We start from the raw sequence: 17,002 nt of genomic DNA on the forward strand, positions 1-17,002 counted from the left end.
TAAACTCTTTTCTTAATCAAACTTGTAAATGAATCTAACCATATTGACTTAAAATTTCAAAAGACAAAAAGAACTAACACTCATTCAAACTCTTTTAGGCCCTTTGTGCCTCCTTTAAACTTAATTTTTTGTTAAAAGCAAGTCCACTCATTTTGAAATTGTTACCACGAACTATGAAGTTTTGATCCCCCATTTGTATGTTGGTACGTAGGCACAAGTCCGAAGTTCTTGTCAAACACAAAAATATGATTAATGAATTCTTTTCTCATCCCCACACTCTATTTATTGCAAACATCTTTTATACCAAAATACATACTCACATAAAAAAGGGCTCCCTAGGAGTACCTAGGACACTTTGGGTGCTAACACCTTCCCTCTGTGTAACCAACCCCCTTACCTGTAATCTTTGGCATTTTATTAGTTTTGATTTGAAAACTTCATATCTTTGGGTTTTGTTCGTACTTTTCCCTTTTTCCTTTGGAATCAATAAAAGCATGGTGGCGACTCTGGTTTTATTGAAGTTAAGTTTATCCATAGCTTAATGGCCATGAATTTACCGTTATAGCCGGACAATAAGAATTTAGGTGCTAATGCATATTAGAGATATGGTATAATGAACCACACTCCTAAAACATACCACACTCAAAAAGAAAATGGTCAAAGGATGGACCTAATCTCATCCATACTTGTATTGGTTTATCTAACATGAAGTTATTGATCAACCAATTAGGCTTAGGACATTGAGATGTCATTGGCCAATGGAAGGGATGGGATAGAATGGGATTGGATATGAAGAGGGAGAGGAGATGAGACAAACACAAATTGGTCATGGGAGGAATTTTATCAAATTAAAATCATTCATTCATTTTGGGAGATGAAATGTACATTTCATCAATCTCCTAAATCCAATGATTTTAATTCAACAAAAGTCAAATCAACCTTGACCAAGGCCCAAACACATAGTCAAATTTTACAAGTCAATAAAAATGTCTCAACACAAATTATTCACAATTAATCAATTAAAAATCAAACTAAAATGCATTTAAATTATATTATGTTTGATCAAAAATCAAAAACCTCTTCAAAACACCAAATAGATGGCCAAGAGATTTATCCTAGGTCAATGAAGGTCAAAGGACCTTAGATAAAAAAATTCATAATTTTTGAAAAGTCAGAAGTATTTTTAAATAATTAAAAATATGCAAAAAAAACTATTAAATCATGAAAAATATCAATATTAATCCAAAAAATAATTTAATTCAGCAAATGAAAGAGGAAAATATTTGAAATTTTTTGGTGAAAGTCCCATATTTTTTGGATTAATAATGAAATTAATATGAATAAATTAAAAATAATGGATTAAATGAAATATTCAGAAATTCAAAAAAATGAGAGCCATCTGATCTCCCTCATTAATTGAGGTGGCATATCAGAAGGTGGTAAGCGCGCGTTCCATGATGCACTACAGTCAACGCGACATAGGCTTGGTAATTAAAAGTAACACATGAGGTTAGATGATAGAGACAAGATCTAATGGATAGGAGCATGCCACCATACCACCGGAGCTAGGGTTTCGGTTGTCTTCTCCGGTGGACCTCACCGGACTGGTCCACCACCAATCACCACCAAAATGAAAAAGCAAGACATGGATTTAAAGAAAAAATGCTCATGAGATCAAATCTGGCCTCAACTTTGTCCAATTCCAAGTGTATAAAAAGATACAGGGATTTGAATTTTGAGGATCATGAATTGAGTTGCATCGATTTGACCTCAAAGCAACTCAACCTTGTTGCCTACATTGGTAGGACTTCAGCAACCAACAATCAATCAAAATGGATGAGAAATGAGGGAGAATCAAAGAAGAAAAGTTTCTGAAATCTCACCTTCGAGGAGCTTCAAATGAGCTTGATCTTGCTTCCAATTTGGCTTGGCTTGACTCTTAAAGCTTGCAGGAGATGATTTGGATGGTTAAAAAGCTTGGACTCTTGGAGTTTCAATTCTAAAACATAATGAGAATTGAAACTCGATTTCTCAAGAAATCTTCAAGATTATCCTTTCAATGGTGTTTGGGGAAGAAGGGGGTCGAAGCTTGGGCAAGAGGATCCCATTTTTGATCACTAGGGTCATGTATTTATAGGCTACTAAGTGCTTTTCATACACTTCCAATTTTTGCAAAAATTTGAATTTCCCTCTTGCATGGATTCATGGGCGTGCACTAGGCCCATGAAATGATGTAATTTGATCCAAAGTTCAATGTACTTCATGCTAAAATCATGTTATAAGCTCATGCAATAGTGTGTGAAAATTGGAACTTCAAATTACCCAAATGGTGCTTCAAGTTACACCCATGCGCAAGTCCCTTAATTTTAATCCAAATGAAATGATCTTGAACTTTTTGGAAAGGTAAGATAAAGGGGAACAACTTTAATGTTGAACACGTTTTCATTTGAAGCTTGGATCATGATGAATTTTGATGTGGAAGTTTGGGAAATCAAACATATTTGAAAATTTTCTAAGTCCCAAGTCAAATGTTCATTTCTTCCACCTTGAATAACTGTTTATATGGACTATAAATGAGAAAAGTTCCTTCATCAAAGTTGTAGCTATTTCAAACCTATTCAATTTGGTCATAAATTTGACCTCACTTGGATTTGGCATGAAGGAGTTATACATTTCTGAAGTTGATGAAAATCACTTGTTCAATGGTATTGGTCCAAAATGATCTATAATGTCTCCTCTTGGAACATGCATTTTCAAGTTGAGTTTTCACTTCCTCTAAACATCAAAGTTGAAGTATACATCTTGAATTTGATAATGCAATTTTAATGGCTTTCATATCATAAAAATTAAGCAATTGATGCTCTTGGGAAGTTGACCTCCAAACTAGGGTTCAGGCAAAATGACCTATAATCTTTCACCATAAATAATGACTTTCCAAGCAAAACTATCTCTTGACCTTAACATTAAAGTTGTTTGGAATGTAAGTTAGAGTAAATTTTCTCTTGGAATCATTTTCATATGACAAAAATTGTCGGAGATAGGGTCTAGGGAACCCCAGTTTGACTAGTTGACTTTCTCTGGTCAACCACCATGAACCAACTTGCTAACTTGACATTATCTTGAACTTTTGGACTCATGGAGTATCATATATGTGTAAGATTATTTAATATTAAGTATCCCTTGAAATATTTGATCAAATGTTGAATAAACTTGTTGAGGAAGTCACACAAGATATCCAGATGAATTAAAGTTTCCAACGAAAACAAGCTTCAAACTCTTGATGATTTCTTGATCAAAATGATATGTGAAGATCATGGGGATCCATATATTATACTTAAATCCAATTTAAATCATCTCTTGATTGGTCTCCTTGCATTAAGGGTCTTAAATCCTATATATGTGCTTGATAAAGCATAGGTGAGCATACACACTACCTACAAAAGCAACAAATTATACATTGACATATTTTTGGTATTTTGGTTAGTAAATAAAGAAAAACAAAGTATGATACAATCTAAAGTGCTTGGTGACCTCTCCCAATGCAAACCCAATGAATGAAGGATAAGGATAATGCCAAAGTGTGGTCCTAATGCCAATGAATATGATGAGATGACATGAGGGATCTTAGGGTCAAAGTTAGGGTCTTACAGCTGCCCCTATTTAAGGACGTTCTTGCTGAGGAGATGAAGGTTAAAATATTCATATCGACTCAGTAGAATAGACTTAAATGACAACATCTAGAAACAAACTTTGGTCCCTAAGAGACCTCATGATGCATATGATATGAATATTAAAATAATCTTTATAGGGAAACTGTTACCACAAAGGAAAAGAAATCTAGAGAGACTGAAAGTCCGCAGGAGTATAATGCATTTCGTAAGGAAAACTCACTGGGGAAACATAAACTCTAGGGGGTAAAAAGGTTGCGCGTAGGCTAGGCTATGACTTAACACTGCTGGGGGACACGAGGGATTCCATGAAAATAAATTAATGGAAAGACTCAGTCGTGGATAAAAGGGAATATCTGCGGGGGAAACTAGTAAATCAGAACAAAGCTGAAATGCCCAAACCAAACAGGAAATGGCGATTTCCCTGAGGAAATACGCACTCGAACTAAACTGGGGAAGAAAAGATCTTCGATGCAGGAGTAACAGAAGTATATTATCCATTACCGGTCAATGGGTAAAGAGATAACATAATCTGACAGAGGGGACATTCGTTATCGGTCAGGGTAAGCATATCAAGGATGACTCATTAAGGACAACATAAGGTGTATTCATTACCAACTACTGGGTAAGAATAACTTGCTGGGGAGAAGCCAAATAGGATTTATAACTACCGGTTATTGGGCAGAAGACCGCAACAAAAAAGAATATCTGTCACTGGTTAAATGAATATATCAAGGATAAACTCAAAGGGAAGAATATTTGTCATCATTTAAGATGAACATATCAAGGATAGACTACTGGGAAAAAACATGAATTACATCTATCGGATACTAGATAGAATACCGAAAAGAGAATATTCGTCACTAGTTAGGATGAACATATCAAGGATAGACTCCGAGGGGAGGAATAGGAATTACATCTCTCAGTTACTGGATAGAATACCGAAAAGAGAATATCCATCACCGGTTAGGATGAAGATATCAAGGATACACTCCACAAAAGGGGAAGCAGGATTTACAACTACCGATTACTGGGCAGAAGACCACAAAGAGGAGGAAATTCGTCATCGGTTAGGATGAACATATCAAGGATTAACCCTATGGGGAATGAAATAGGGATTACAACTACCTTTTTACTGGGAAAAAGACCAAAACGAGAATATTTGTCATCGGTCAAGATGAACATATCAAGGATAGAATCAGAAGAGAAAGAATATTCATCATCGGTTAGGATGAACATATCAAGGATAGACTTCCTGGGAAACGTGAAAACGAATCCGTCGGGAAAAAATAAAGGAAGTAGATTACTTTTACCGGGTATTGGACAAAAGTAAAGTAATCACAAACCGAAAATAATATTACAATTTACTGGGTAACAGACTCTCGGGGGACCAAGGTATCTATCTAGGCAAGATCTAGAAAGAAAATGTCAATCAAGGACTCAACCCAATGAGGATATAACTCAGGGGGAGTGGTTCCATCCAGATAATTAACTAGGGAGGAAGCTGAAATAATGATCATCCACGAGGAAATAACTCGGTGGGGAATGAGAAAGGTTAAATTCTTTCTGCTTAAGGGGCTGATACTCTAAAATTGAGGGAGGACAGACACACGAAATCCGCGTAGGGGAAAAGGATGCCACCATAGTAGAGGGTCGGAGAAAAATGCATCACAAAGTTCAATAATAATGCAATAATGAAACCTATGAATGTATATGTATATGAATATATGATGATTATGCTGACAAAACAAACACTAGGATGTAAGTGTCAAGGATCTTGAATCATCGTTACAACACTCAGCCAATCTCAACAGGATGGATGAATTTGCTGGAGAAAAAAAGTTGCTAAGGATGAACAGGAATCATCCGTCCCGAGTGCTCAATCCGGGTTGGGCAAGAGGACGGATTGCTGAGGATCTGCATCATCAACTCTGAGAGGAATTTTAAATCAACGCCATATTAAATGGGAGACAACCTCGCAGAGGACCAGAAACATTGCTCAAGAATTAGTGCTAACAGGGTCTAGGTACGAACTCTGCTGACGACCTGAGGGGAAACAAGATCTGTACTGAATCTATGCAAACCGTTGAGATAACGCGCCTTCCACCCGATGGAGGCGATTACAAACTTAGTTAGGGAAACCAACAAAACTCGTCTGGAGATGTAAAGTTTCTGTTAGGAATAGATCACTGAACCAACTACTTAGGGGGAAAACCAACAATGCTTCGCATTTTAGGACTTACTTGTCCTCAGACTACTGTTGATGTTCCTTTAGCGAAATTGATTGCTCTTAAAAGTAATTGTTTTTATTATTTTAAGAAAAACATGATTTTTATTATTAAATTTAATTTCGAAATGATCATACTAAAATTTAATTCTATTTTGAGGAATAAATAAGAGTAGAAACAATTGGATAAAAAGCTCAATTTTATTTAATAGAAGGGTAGTCTGTAAATGACAAGACTCCACAGATCTTTACAAAAGTTGAAAGATGGTAATATACATGGAAAAGGGCTACATTGAATACAATGATCACCAATCCTTATACCAATTTGATATCCATGTGCTCTTGGCTTCGGTTGAGGATGACGAATCAAAATCCAATGATGTGCTCAAGAATGTCTTCAAAATTGAAGGTCAACCGAATGCAGTTACTTCCCATGATCCCTAATTTTTGCATAAATTGCCCCAAGGTGGGGTACTCAATTTATCAGGATAGATTTTTCTGTTTTATGTCTCTAACTTTTTCCTGGATCGCCCTTTTAGGTTTTCAATCCATTGAGACACTCATTTTTTCCTAAGCCGCCCTTTTGGGTTTTCAACCTAGCGAGATGTTCTTTTCTTTTTAGGCGAAGTATTTCTTGATTGCATCAGCATTCAGAGGACGCGTGAACTCTTCATCATCCATAGTTGTAAGAATCAAAGCGCCGCCTGAAAAGGCTCTCTTAACAACATATGGGCCTTCATAATTAGGAGTCCATTTTCCCCTAGCATCTGGTTTGAAAGATAAGATCTTCTTGAGCACAAGGTCGCCTTCTCTGAATACACGAGGTCTGACCTACTTATCAAAGGATTTCTTCATTCTTTGCTGATATAGCTGACCATGACACATAGCAGTTAATCTCTTCTCTTCAATCAAATTTAGCTGGTCATATCTGGTTTGACACTCATTCAGCTTCTATCAACTTGGCTTCCATCGAAACACACAATGATGGGATCTCAACCTCCATTGGGAGCACAGCTTCCATGCCATAGACAAGTGAGAAAGGGATTACCCCTATTGAAGTGCGGATGGATGTTCGGTACCCGTGCAAAGCAAATAAGAGCATCTCATGCCAATCCTTGTATGTTACAACCATCTTCTGGTTGATCATCTTGATGTTCTTGTTTGCAGCTTTAACAGCCCTGTTCATCTTGGGTATGTAGGGAGAAGAATTATGATGTGTAATTTTGAACTCTTTGCAAAGATCTTCCACCATGTTATTATTCAAGTTAGATCCATTATCAATAATGATCTTACTTGGCACACCATAACGGCATATAATCTTATTCTTGATAAACCTTACAATAACTTGCTTGGTTACATTCACATACAAGTCCACTTCAACCCACTTTATGAAGTAATCTATAGCCACCAGAATGAAACGATGTCCGTTCTAAGCTTGAGGCTCAATCATGCCAATCATATCAATTTCTCACATGGAGAAGGGCCATGGAGATAAAATGACATTCAACAGTGTCGGAGGAATGTGAATCTTATCTACATAAATTTCAAACTTGTGGCATTTATTCACAAACTTGCAACAAGCAGATTCCATTGTCAGCCAATAGTAACCTGCTCTCAACATCTTCTTAGCCATATCATGTCCATTGGAATGAGTACCAAAGGAACCTTCAGGGACCTTAATTATCAACATGTCTACTTCGTGTCTATCCATGTATCTGAGCAGAACCTGTAGCGGGAAATTTATGATCATCAAGCTATTGACAAGCTAGAGATCAATTAACAAGAGTGGCCACCACGCTTTTATTATTTCCAAGGGAAAAGGGAAAAAGTACGAACAAAACCCAAAAAAGTAAGAAGTTTTTAAATAAAAACTAATAAAAGTCAGAGATCACAGGTAAGGGGGTTGGTTACACAGAGGGAAGATGTTAGCACCCAAAGTGTCCTAGGTACTCCTAAGGAGCCCTTTTTGTGTGCATATGTATTTTGTACAAAGTGATGTTTACAAACAAATAAAATGTGGGGATGAGAAAAGAATTTATTGATTATATTTTTGTGTTTGATAAGACCTTCAGTCTTTTGCCTACGTACCAACATAAAAATGAGGGATCAAAACCTCGTAGTTCGTGATACAAATTTCAAAGTGGAGGCATTAATTTTAACAAAATTTAAGTTTGAAAGGCACAAAGGCCTTAAATGTTTTGAATGAGTTAGTTCTTTTTGGCTTTTTGAAAATTTAAGTCAAGTATAGTTAAGTTTATTTACAAGTTTGATTTAAGAAAAGAAGTTTGAAAATGCAATGGCATAATGCCAAAGTTTCTATCTTTCTTGCAAAAGTGGTCAAAGTTTAAAACAAAAATAGTTCACACAAAGAAGATTTCGAAAATGGAGGGAGAGATTTTGAAATTAAAGAAATGGGGAGAAGATGAAGAGACTATCTTATGTACAAAATTAAAAGTTTAGAGTTGAAAAGATCTGACCAAATGGGTAGCAATCCAATAGACAAAAATGTCAATAAAAAACCAGAATTCCCTTGGACTTTTAGAATCAAGCAACACATAAATGCACAATTATATTATCTTGAGGAGCAAGGCATCAAATAAAGATGGCCTCATCCAAGCTTATCCATTCCATGATCTTCTTCAAAATAGCCCATGCAACAGATGAATTCCACAAGTCACAGGTTCAAAATAACAGGTTCACAATGATCATGTTGCAGATTAATCTAGAGAGATCTTCAAAGATGTATCAGATGAAGTTTAAATTCAAGCACTTGGTTCTTCCACAAGTTGGCATTGGCCAAGTCCTTTAGCTTAGGGAGGTTGCCTAGATTCTAAGTCCATTTGCCCAAGATCAAGCCAACAGTCCACTCAAAAGTTTTTTAGGGTTTTTATGATTATTATGTACATTAATGGTCAAAGACCACACAAACAAACAAAGTAACACAAACAAAATATATCACACAATATGGTCCAAATGGACAAAGTAAAAATTACATTAACATAAACAATTAGAATGATATGAACAATGGCAAATGAAATAAAATGCTAAAAGTAAATTGCATTAAAGTAAAAGCTTGAAATTAAAAGTTAGTAGTTAGTAGGTTAGAGGTTAGTTTTGTTTTGCTTTTGCTTTTCAAGACATTCTTTGGAGAACACTCAACCCACTTATCACAAGCATGAATCCTTGAACCAAAACATCTTCCAAAGGAAGGAAAGAAGGCCAAGTTTCCACACAATACCATGAAAGAGGGGAGACTTACAATCTCACTAACTAGAATGCTTATGCCTTTTATTTCACAAATTTAGCGCTATATTAAGCAATCGTAATTGGACTTATGTAGAAGTCACAACTATTTGAGGCCGAGCAATAGAATTTGGGTGTTAATGCATGTTAGAGACATAGTATAATGGACTATACTCATAAAACATACCACACACAAAAAAGAATATGCAAAAGGTGTGGCCTAATCTCATCCATACTCATGTCAATTTTTCAATCAACTAGCATTGGGACTTTGAGATGTCATAGGCCAAATGGAATGAATGAATTAAGAAGAGGAATGAGATGAAGTGGGAAGGGGATGAATGAGATCACAAATTGGTCAAAGGAGTACTTTTATTAAATTAATATCATTCATTCATTTTGGGAGATGGAATGTACATTCCATCGATCCCCTAAATCCAATGATATTAATTTGACAAAATCAAATCAACCCTTACCAAGGCCCAACAACAATAAGCAAACTCATACAAGTCAATACAAATGGTCAACAAAATTTAATTGGCATTTATTCAATTAATAATAATAAAATAGTGCATTTAAATCAAATATGTTTTGTCCAATTCCTAAAATCTCATCAAAACACCAAAGAAATGGCCATGAGATTTATCATAGGTCAAACAAGGTCAAAGGACCTTGGAGAAAAAATTTCATGATTTTTGGATATTTAAAAATATTTTTAAACAATTAAAAACAAATGAAAAATCAATTAATTCATGAAGAATATTAATAATGATCCAAAAAATAATTTTAATTCGGAATATGAAAGAGAAAAATATTTGAATATTTTTGGTGAAAGTCCCATATTTTTTGGATCAATATTGAATTTAATATGAATTATTGAAGAAAATGCAATTAAAATAAAAAAAATCAGAAAATCTAAATTACGTGGACCATCAGATCTCCCTCCTTAATTGAGGTGGCAGATCAGATGGTCCCTAGCGCGTTATCCACCATGGACATTAGTCAGTGTGTGGCAAATGTGGTAATCAAAAGCAACGCTCAGGATTAAAACGTGGGAGATAGATCATGTGGTTCAGATGATAGCCAACTCATCGCCGGAGCCAAAGCTCTGGTCATCTTCTCCGGTGGACCTCACCGGACTGGTCCACCATGAACCATCACCATAATAAAAAACAAGCACATGATCTTGAAGAAAAAATGGCACTAAGCTCGAATCTGACCTCCATTCACTCCAATTCCAAATATATTGAGAGATATATGGAATTGAAATTTGAGGTACATGAACCGAGTTACTTCGATTTGACCTCAAGGCAACTCAATCTTCTTGCCTACATTGGTAAGACTTCAGACAACCAAAGAATCAATGTAATTGAGCAAGAATTTGAGAGAATCGAAGAGTTTAAAATTTCTGGAAAATACCTTCAATGTATGTCTGAATTCGATGGATCTTGATCTTGCATGTGCTTGGACTCACTCCACTTGCTTGCAGGAGAAGGATTGAATGGTTTAGAAGCAATGGATTCCTGGAGAATTGAATTCCAAAATAGTAGAGATTCAAGCTCAAATTCAAGAGAATTTTTCAGGCTTATCCTTTGATAAGTGAGGGTTTGAAATAGGGGATCAAAGCTGGCACGATTGTGTCTGAATTTCTGAGCAATTTAAGCTCTATTTATAGCTGAAATGGTTGATAATTGCACACTCTTATTCACTTTCCAATTTTGGAAAATGGTGATGTAATGGTGCATGGGCGCGCATAGGCCCATGAAATGATTTCTAGAGGTCCATAATCGAAGATCAGATACCCTGAAGTAAGCTTGGATTGCAAGGCAAATGCACATTGATGTTTGAAGCTTGATCCTTGCCAAGTGATGTCACTCTGTTTAAGCCATGCGCAACCTATGTATTTCTCATCCAAAATGAATTAATTTGAGCTCTTTGGATAGGTCATATCAATGGGAACAACTTTCATGTTCAACACTTTTTCATTTGGAGCTTGGAACTTGGAAAATTTGAGGTGGAAGTTTGGAAATTTTTGACATATCAAAATGTTTCTAAGTGTCAAGCCATATGTCTCAACATTCCACCTTGCTTAACTTTTTATATGAGCTTAAAATGAGAAAAGTGTCTTCATCAAAGTTGTATCTCTTTAAAAGACCTTAAAAATGGTCACAAATTTCATGTCATTTGGATTTGAAATGATAGAGTTATGCATTTTTGAAGTTTGGAAAAATCACTTGATCAATGGTGTAGGTCAAAAGTGACGTATAATGTAGCCTCATATCACACGCTCAAAAAGGTTAAATTATCCCCCACTCCAAACATAAAAGTTGAACTAGACTCATTGAATTTGATTTTGCAACTTGGAAATATTTCATCTCATAAAAATTGAGCAAGTCATGGCCTTGAGAAGTTGACTTTCAAATTAGGGTTTAGACAAAATGACCTATAATGTTTCAACATAGAAAATGATTTTCCAAGAAAAACTAGCTCTAGGTCTCAACATGAAAGTTGTTTGTAATGTCATTTAGAGTAAGTTGTATTCTGGAATCATTTTCATATGGTGAAAATTGTAGGAGATAAGGTCTAGGGAGACCCAGTTTTGATCAGATGAATTCATCTGGCCAACCACCATCAACCAACTTGCTAACTTCCAATTCTCTTTACTTTCTTGGCTCATGGTAGATCATATATGCATAAGATGATGAAATTTGAAGTGTCCCTTGAGAAATTTGATCAATTGGCGAGATAGCTTGTTAGAGAAGTTACTCAAGATACCTAGTCAAACTAGGGTTTCCAAGGAAAATCACCCTCAAACTCTTGAAGAAAACTTGTTTAATATAACATGTAGAGAACAATGGGACTCATATATAATGTTCATAAACATTCTTGAATCAATTATTGGTTGTGGTCTTTGTTCATGAGGGTCTCAAACCCTAGATGTGAACTTGATGAATCAAATGAGATCAATGCCCTACCTACAAAAGAGTTAGACAAATGCAAAGACATATTTTTGGTATTTTGGTTAGTGAAAGGATAAAATATAAGTATGATATAATCACAAAGTGCTTGGTGATCTCTCCCAAAACAAACCCAATGAAAGAGGGGTAAGGAGGATGCCAAGACATGATCCAAATGCTAATGCTTATGATGGAATTACATGAGGAATTTTAGGGTCAAAATTGGGGTCTTACAAAACCATATCGAAGTTTCTCTTGTAAAGTACATCACCATTCAGGTAGAAATTTCCAGCTAATCTTCTCAAAGTCTTCTTATCTTTCAAAGATGCCCCAGGCGGATAAATCTGACTTTGGAGAAATCACTTAATATCAAAATACCACAACTTTTCATCTTTGACCTCTTCAACAGCAAACACATGAGTTGACCTATCAAGACGCATCACAATCAGATTGGGAACTTCATTCCATAATTTCACCACGATCATAGAAGCCAACGTTGCAAGAGCATCTGCCTTCCGGTTTTCATCTCGAGGGATATGATGAAATTCAACCTTTGTAAAGAAAGTTGAAATCCTCCTCGCATAATCTCTATATGGTATCAAACCGAGTTGATTCGTCTCCCTTTCACCTTTGATCTGATTCACAACCAAAGTTGAATCTCCATAGACGTCAAGATACTTGATTCTGAGATCAATGGCTCTTCAAGCCCAATAATGCAAGCTTCATATTCAGCCATATTATTCGTACACTTGAAAGTCAATCTAGCTGTAAACGGAAAATGAGTGCCTTGAGGAGTAATAATCATTGCCCCAATGCCATTACCATACTGATTAACAGCTCCATCAAATACCATGCCCCAACAGGAACCAGGTTCTGGCCCTTCTTCAAGTAATGGTTCATCACAATCTTTCATTTTAAAGTACAATATCTCTTCATCGAGAAAATCATACTGCACTAACTGATAATCTTCAATCGGTTGGTGAGCCAAATGGTCAACCAAGATACTACCTTTGATCGCTTTCTGAGATCGGTATTCAATATCATACTCTTATAATAACATCTGCCAATGGAAAATCCTTCCGATTAAAGCAGGCTTCTCAAAAATATACTTGATTGGATCCATTTTGGATATCAACCAAGTGGTATGATCCAACATATACTGACGCAGACGCTTAGCAGCCCAAGCCAATGCGTAACAAGTCTTCTCTAGCATAGAATACTGAGTCTCACAGTCGGTGAATTTCTTACTGAGGTAGTAAATAACATATTGAAGGAGAATGGCAATCCAAAACGCAGCGGAAATTAAAATTTTCTCCTTTAGTGATCCTTACGAATGGGTATGATCAGTGATAGAATAATTACCTCTTGTGACGATTGAAACCTTTGATGCAGATCTACGGAGCGATCACGAACGTTGAACGATGACAACGCCTCTACTCAGTCCACACGAACGGATTCCTTCAATCTCAGTGCTAGCTGCTACGAATGAAGGCTTTGAGTGAGACAGAGAGAGAGAGAGAGAGAGAGAGAGAGAGAGAGAGAGAGAGAAAATGAAATTGCGACCGCAATGAATGTTTCTGCACAAGGGTTCTATTTATAGAACCACTTGTGTGTGCTTCAAGCTAAAAAGCCCACTTAAGTGTATGTGGCCCATATCTTATAATATGCATAAAATCACTTAAGCGCATGATACCTTACCATATTTTGTATTCTACTTAAGTACGTCGTACTTTACGATGTTCTACAATTCACTTAAGTGCACTGTACCTTACGGTGTTCCTTAGTTACTCTATCTCTCATCAATCCGTCCTCTGTGAGTGACATTGTAGGTTTTCGCGGCATTGGCAATTATATTAAATCATGTATTTAACATAATAAACAGTGAGAGGTATCTAGCAACACATCACTGCTACCCAAGACACGAAAATGTCATGTGATCTGACAAATCCTTCTGTGATAATATTTATGTGTACAATTACCCTTTTGCCCTTATGTCTATATTGAACACAAGGCATAGACCGTGTCATCCTTGTCCAGTTCAATATTGGGCCCATATACATTTATCCTATTACGCAGGATGGGCAAATTCCATCTAGGTCACTCATGTCCCTCAGCATGCTTCGTGGAGTACCCATCAACTGTCTTTATGGTTATCCAGTTACGGACAATATTTGATCAGTAACAAAGCACTCGACTCTACATCTAGGGTCCATAGTGGTTTCAGGTCGAAGGGTGGTATACACCATTATCACCATGAGAATAACTTATGACACTTTGCATAACTTTCTATATAGTATTCTCATAGCGGGTCAATCCAGTATAAATATTACTCTTAACATTCATACCTATGTTTAAGACTTGATAACTCCTTATCCATGATCCATAAGATGTGATCATCAGTCTATATACATAATAGTCTTAATGCCTTAATGTTATCCCACTTCACAATAAAGCTCGACTACGGATACTTTAACAATAGTGTCCTTATGTTTAATGTGATCTCATGATTAAGTCATACTTGATACATTAAACGGACTAGCTATTCTAGGGACTTTATTGGACAAACATAATAAAGAAAAATCCTTTTATTATTAATAAATAATTCGATACAAGTACGAAAAGTATTGGCCTCTAGGGCTTACACCAACACATATTCCTCCTTTCCAGTTTCATATTACTGACCAAGAACACAACCCATACTTTCATCAAGCACAGTCAGATGCATCATCAACGGTCTTCCTTGCACAGGTGGAGACAGAATTGGAGGCTCAGGCGGATACTCTTCGATACTGTCAAAAGCTTTCTGGAAATCTTTAGTCCAATCGCATGATTGATCTTTCCTAAGAAGCTCGAATATAGGCGCACATGTGGCAGTCATATGCGAAATGAATCTTGAGATGTAATTCAAGCGACCTAGAAAAACTCTGACTTGCTTCTCAGTTTTGGGCGGATGCATCTCTTGTATTGCTTTGAACTTGGCAGGATCAACTTCAATACCTCTCTCGCTGACGATAAATCCCAACAACTTACCAGAACGAACACCAAAAGTACACTTATTGGGATTCAAGCGGAGATTGTACTTCCTCAAACACTGGAATAGTTTCAACAAATGCTCAACATGTTCTTCCTCATCACTTGATTTGGCGATCATATCATCAACATAGACTTCAATCTCTTTATGCATCATATCATGGAAAAGAGTGGTCATAGATCTCTGGTAAGTTGCACCAGCATTCTTTAGACCGAAAGATATCACACTATAACAGAATGTTCCCCAAGGTGTAATGAATGTGGTCTTCTCCATATCCTCGGGTGCCATCTTGATCTGATTATAACCGGAAAATCCGTCCATAAACGAAAAGACTTTGAATTTAGTTGTATTATTTACCGTCATATTAATGTGTGATAGAGGAAAATCATCTTCCGGACTAGCCTTGTTCAAATCTCTGTAATCGACACACATGCGGACTTTTCTATCCTTCTTTGGAATAAGCACAATATTGGCCATCCATTGCGGATACTCAGCGGTAACAAGGAAACTATCATTAATCTGCTTCTGAACTTCTTCTTTGATCTTTACTGCCATATCAGGATGAGTCCTCCTCAACTTCTTCTTGACTGGCGGGAACTCTGGCTTCAATGGCAATCTATGCTCCACAATCTCAGAATCCAAACTAGGCATGTTTTGATATGACCAAGCGAATACATCTGAGGCACCCACGAAAAGTGTTGTTGTTGGACCTGCTAAAGGTTGGAGAAAGGTTATGGCTCCTACTAAGAAAATGAAGGAAACACCTTCAAGTGACTTTGAGTATGATGTCGAACAGAATGTCCAAGACATCATTACTCTAAACAAATATGTTGGGAAAAAGGTCCCTACTAATATGCCTGAAGTTCCCATTGACAACATCTCTTTTCACTCTATTGAGAATTTTGAAAAATGGAAGTTTATGTACCAAAGGAGGTTGGCTTTAGAAACAAAACATGGGAAGGATGCCCTTGAAAATAAGGAGGTAGTAAGTCTTATTGAGAATGCAGGATTAATGAAAAGTGTTGTCGGGTTTGGTAAGTGTTATGAAATGCTAGTAAAAGAGCTCATTATGAACATTCCTGAGGATTGTGACAATAAGAAGAGTAGGGAGTACACAAAGGTGTATGTCAGATGTATATGTGTAAAGTTTTCTCCTGAGGTGATTAACAAGTTTATCGGAAGGTGTGAGAATGAGCAAGCTGAAGTAGAAGTAACCGATAACATTGTTTGCAAAGAAATCACTTCCAAACAGGTGTCACAATGGCCAAGAAAGGGAAAGCCATCAGCTTGCAAGTTGAGTGTGAAGTATGTTGTGCTTCATAGGATAGGAGCTTCCAATTGGATTCCTACAAATCACACCATAACCATAGCTACAGGTTTGGGTAAATCCATTTACATTGTTGGAACCAAAACCAAGTTTTATTTTAAGTCTCATGTCTTTGAGCAAACCCTGAAGCATGCTAGTACTTTTGATGTGAAAATGCCTATTTCTTTTCCCTCTCTAATTTGTGGAATAATTCTGAGCCAGCACCCTGGGATCTTGATCAGTTCTGATGCAGTAAGTAAGAGGGAATCTCCTATATCCTTGCATTATAGGTTGTTTCAGGGACACATGTCCCAAACATTGTCATGACATCTAGTAAGGAAATTGCTAGCTCAACCTCAAAGGATGAGAATGTTGATGCCGATGTTGCTACTAATGAATAAACAAATGCAAGTTATGACATCTGATATATTTTGATTAGTGCTTTTGTATTTGTTTTGTGGGTTATGCCTTGTATATTTGAGCGCTTTTAATGCTTATGGTCTATAACATAATATTTTGTATGCTCTGCTACCTCTATTTTTCAGTTTTTCTCGGCTACTTCTATAGTTG

At 36.4% G+C, this 17,002-nt stretch overlaps 1 protein-coding gene across 1 annotated transcript; it reads left to right on the forward strand.

The window, feature by feature from the left end:
- Window positions 1-15,859: 15,859 nt before the first annotated feature.
- On the forward strand, window positions 15,860-16,759 carry LOC127094052 (uncharacterized). The gene has a single exon (XM_051032923.1). The coding sequence runs from the start codon at window positions 15,860-15,862 to the stop codon at window positions 16,757-16,759; it is 900 nt and encodes a 299-aa protein (XP_050888880.1).
- The last annotated feature ends 243 nt before the right edge of the window (window positions 16,760-17,002 follow it).

This window comes from Lathyrus oleraceus, chromosome 6 (assembly GCF_024323335.1).
Source record: "Lathyrus oleraceus cultivar Zhongwan6 chromosome 6, CAAS_Psat_ZW6_1.0, whole genome shotgun sequence".
Classification (NCBI taxonomy): domain Eukaryota; kingdom Viridiplantae; phylum Streptophyta; class Magnoliopsida; order Fabales; family Fabaceae; genus Lathyrus; species Lathyrus oleraceus.